At 52.1% G+C, this 4,442-nt stretch overlaps 1 protein-coding gene across 1 annotated transcript; it reads right to left on the minus strand.

Annotated features, from left to right (window-relative positions):
• Positions 1-1,714: 1,714 nt before the first annotated feature.
• On the minus strand, positions 1,715-3,358 carry LOC117840886 (uncharacterized). The gene is made up of 3 exons (XM_034721423.2): positions 2,980-3,358; positions 2,652-2,727; positions 1,715-2,562 (listed from the first exon to the last, which is right to left on the minus strand). The coding sequence occupies exons 1-3, from the start codon at positions 2,986-2,988 to the stop codon at positions 1,985-1,987; spliced, it is 663 nt and encodes a 220-aa protein (XP_034577314.1). The 5' UTR covers positions 2,989-3,358; the 3' UTR covers positions 1,715-1,984.
• Between the last annotated feature and the right edge of the window lie 1,084 nt (positions 3,359-4,442).

A 4,442-nucleotide genomic window follows, 5' to 3' on the forward strand; every position in this document is an offset into this window, starting at 1 on the left:
ATTGGATGAACTGCAATACTTACCAAACACACCACCACAACCACCACCCCACCACCCTTGAGACAGCAGTATGTCGCGAATGACGCAAACATCCGCAAGCAAATCCTAACCTCACTACGCACAACGTGCCAGTGATGATAGGCGCTTATGTAGCAATCAACTAAAGCTCTCCATTATCCATAGACCTGCAAACAGCTCTATGGCCTCCAACCTACAAGACAGTTTCACTGCCAAAGTTTAATGAGCAAAATGACCCTCGTCAATTTCTCATGAGCTCCGAAGCTACAGTAGCATCAGCTGGAGGAGATGATGTTGTCTTAGCCAAGTCCCTAATCATAGCCTACGAGGGTGCAACACTGAACTGGTACTCACTACTCCCACCGCAGTCAGTATACAGTTGGATAGATTTCAAAACAAAGCTAATATAAAACTTCCAAAGCTTCCATCGTGCAACAATAGACTCGGGTGACTTGTTTCACTGCATCCAAAGAGATAAAGAACCCCTAGCCAATTATGTTAAAAGATTCGTATAATTGAAGTCACAAACTCCAGGTGTGGATGAAAGCGTAGCCATAGTAGCACACTAGGCTCGACAACTTCGCACCTAACAAGAGAAAAACCTAAAACCATGGAAGCCTTGTTCGCCGAGTTGGAAAAATACTGCAGGTCAGATGAGGATCATAGAAAAAGTGTAATGGAGAGAAACCACCAAAGGCAAGTTCAAAAAGATCAAAATTGGCAAATCCCGAAATACAATTTCGTACAACATCAACAGCCATATCCAGCTCAACATGTGCTACCGATCAAGGGTGCTCAACCCTCCAGCAACAAAGTCAAAATCACAATAGACAAACCAGCAAAATAACAAATAAGTTATGGCAATGGACGAAGAGGCAGTCACTCTGGCAGGGGAGGCCTGACTTACCAACCTACCACGTTCTTAGTCTCGTGCCAGGATTAAGCAGAATTCGTTCAAATGTCACTAGACGGTCTTCAGCTAATCCCACGGGAAAACCGCGCACTGAACGCTGATCTTCCGTGCTATAGGTGGAGGCCTGATCTAGTCCTTTCAGAAATTCAGAGTAACCGACAATTCAGCTCCTGTCCCCCTGTGAATTCAAACAGCACGTGCCGCTAAACACAAAGAAACCTCATGCCTGTTTTGATCGTACAAACTAAACATGCATCATACGGCTGCAAAGAACAAAGTGTAGTGCGTCCAGCTTTGCCACATGGGCATGATAATCGTACAGGCTAGAAAATCGTACGGCTCGGAGATCTCCTCCAACAGCCCCAAAATTTCCATGTCTGGTCACGGATTTCTCTCTCGAAACGAATATAAGACGGCCCAAAATCATGAAATGCTTCCAAGAACATCCTGTACAAGACACATGCATCTAGCTAGCTACGAGAGCCTGGCAAAACAAGATGCCAAGATCTCTTTTATACCATTATTTGTGGCGCCAAGCCAATGATCCTGACTCTTGGCTATAGAAAGCAGAGTTTGAACAGCCCCCACATGCTGCTGCGTTCATCAGTGAGTGGCATGACCGCACACCTATCAAGCACCGCACGCATATTCCTCTCTCCAAGACTGTCCTTTAACCCATCACACTCTCCTTTCTTTCTTTGTTCTTTCTCCTGCCTCTCGTTGATCCCGTCGCTTTGAAAGAAAAAGAAAAAGATGGTGCGGATGCACGTCACAAGCAGAACGTAGCATCACCACAAAATTCGGTTACAAATTTAAAAACTCAGCTACAGATTTACATTGGTCGCAGTACGATTTAACTGCTAGTTTCGGCTGGCAAAACTAGGTTTTTGATTTGTTTGTCTTCTCATCATCTCATAATATAATACGATGACGACGACGGATGTACACATGGGTGATGGATGGGATGGGACACGTACGTACGTTGGTTCGCCTACCTCGATCTCATGCACCGCGAGAACGAAAGCGGCCGGCGATCGATTGCTCCAATTCGTTTCAGCAGATGGCGCAGGAGTTGGGGTTCTCCTCCATGCTCATGTTCCGCACGTAGTAGTAGGGCGCCGGCGCGTACGGGTTGTAGTACGCCGGCGGCGGTGGCGGTGGTGGGCGGTACTGGTTCATGTAGTCTGCCGTGACCATGTTCATGTACTGCGGCGGCAGGTGGTGCCACGGGATCGGCAGCGGTGTCGGCTTCTTCTCGCCGCCGCCGCCGCCTTCCTCCTTCTTGCCATCGCCTTCCTTCTTGCCGTCGCCGTCGCCTTCCTTCTTGCCCTCGCCGCCGTCCTCCTTCTTCCCGTCGCCGTCCTTCTTGCCGTCCCCGCCCTCCTCCTTCTTGCCGTCGCCTTCCTTCTTCCCGTCCCCTTCCTTCTTCCCGTCCCCCTCTTCCTTCTTGCCCTCGCCTTCCTTCTTCTCCTCCTTCTTCTCCTCCTTCTTCTCCGGCTCCTTGGCCGGGCCGATGGAGTCGATGTGCGCGGCCCATGACTTGCGCAGCTTGCTCACCACGTCCACCGGGTCCACCGTGCCGATCACCGTCATCTTGCGCGCCGCCATGTCCACCGAGATGGCGTCGATGCCTGATCGCGACAAGCCCAAGTTGTTAAGAACAGAGCAAGGATGGTGATTAGATTCAACGGTGCCGACACTGTGAGAGATGAGTACGTACCGACGAGCACGGAGACGGCCTTGATGGCCTTCTGCTTGTCCTTGTTGTCATGCAACTCCAGCCTCACCACAATTTTCTGCACACGAGAGCATCACGGTTACTCTGGCTCCGAACAGGGGACGGAAGGCAGCAGGCAATGTGTGACCAACGGTAGGTGGCTACTACCACACTACAAGAACCAACACAACGCCTGAACAGGCAGGGAAAAAAGTGCAGAGAAACGACTCTGATCTTTGTTTCCAAAGCAGACAGAACCAACCAATCCAAAACCAAAAGGGAGCTCAATCACGATCGGTGTAATGCATCCAAGAAGAGCAGGGAGGCTCACCTTCGACATGCCTGAGAGAAGAAGAGCACTGGGAAGGATGTGGACGGAATGCAGGTGGAGCAGGGTGGAGTGAAGAGTGGAGAAGCCAGAGGAAAGTTGGGCGAGGTAGTAGCGAGCGAGCGTGCCAACACGCAACGACGCCGAGCGCGAGGGCAGAGGGGAGTTGGGGAGTGGGAGGCCGAGGGCGCCTCTAAATACCAGCGGCGCGCGGCAGAGGAGAGGTAGCGTTGGTGGCAAGCGCGGTGAGCAGTGGCCGTGGTACAACAAGCCACAGCCCACAGCGACAGACAACCGGAGTGGCTAGTGGCGGTGGATGGTCGGTCTCCACCTCAGCCGTGAGTGCCAGCGAGTGACCGCTGCTATCGCCTCCCTCCCTGATGGCTGCTGTGTGCCTGTGTGGTGTGACCTGACCGTGTGATCGTGTGAAGGCGAACGAGGCCGGGGACCCCGAGACAGAGGACGAGAGGTCGGATTCCCCGGCTGGGCAGACGCTTTATGGCTTGTTCCGATCTGGCGCGGCACCGTCCAAAAGGGACGAGCAGTCCACGTCCACCCCACGCGGCCGTGCCGTCCCGTGCGGCCCCCAATCATTTTACCCTTCATTCTGCTGCACGCCTCCCTCCCATGCACCGTCGGCCTCATCATTTTAATTGTCTCGGCTCCTGCTGCATCATCTCCATCCCAAATTTACAGTGCAGGGTGGTCGCAGGCAGCCTCTGCTCTGTCTGCATGGACAAGATTTCCTGTGATGACTGTCGGTTCGGCATCGTATCTGCTGCGGTTACTGTCTCTGCACCCTGCTCCTGCAGTGCAGCGTCCTTGGTCCTCTCCATTCCCTTCGGTGAAACTTCTCTCCTTTTCAGGAACAGCTCTATCGCGACCCTGAACTGTCATGCTCGTTTCCGCGTGCTCGAGACCTGTGACCCGCCGTCCTGCTCCGCCGTTGGTATCCAGTGGTACGGCACAGGGTTCCCCTTGATGGATGCTTGTGCCATGGATGCTTCTTGGAACCAGAATCTGGGACCGGTCGCTACAGCGGAGCAAGATTTCAGAATCTGCCGAATGCGGATGGTTCGAATGAACCCCTGCCCCCACCGTGCCCGGTGATCGGCAGCCTGCACCGGAAATCAGCCGATGCTTCATCAAAGCCTCTTGCTGTAATTGTTGGAAAGAAACTAAAAAAGGAGAGAGCTCTTGCTGCGATCCCATTGTTCATGTCATTATCATCTACAAAGTGATCGGCAATAAGGACGTGTCACCTCTCTTAGTTTCTTTAAGAACGATCTATCATCAATGAGGCTGCTCTCTGAAGCTGACATACACGGCGCCAATCATCTAGTTTCGACTGCTAATAATTGGGCGTAAAATTCAGAATGATCAGGTGGCGCCAGATCGCGATAACATTGATGAGCTCTGGCGAACATAACAAATTAACAACATAGGTTTAGGTTGCCCCATCACGA

Source organism: Setaria viridis, chromosome 9 (assembly GCF_005286985.2).
Source record: "Setaria viridis chromosome 9, Setaria_viridis_v4.0, whole genome shotgun sequence".
NCBI classification, from domain to species: domain Eukaryota; kingdom Viridiplantae; phylum Streptophyta; class Magnoliopsida; order Poales; family Poaceae; genus Setaria; species Setaria viridis.

Excerpts from the sequence above, each read along its gene's own strand:
- LOC117840886 (XM_034721423.2), bottom strand. Across the intron at positions 2,563-2,651 it reads GGCCGTCTCCGTGCTCGTCG|GCATCGACGCCATCTCGGTG; the intron begins GTACGTACTCAT and ends TGTCGCGATCAG.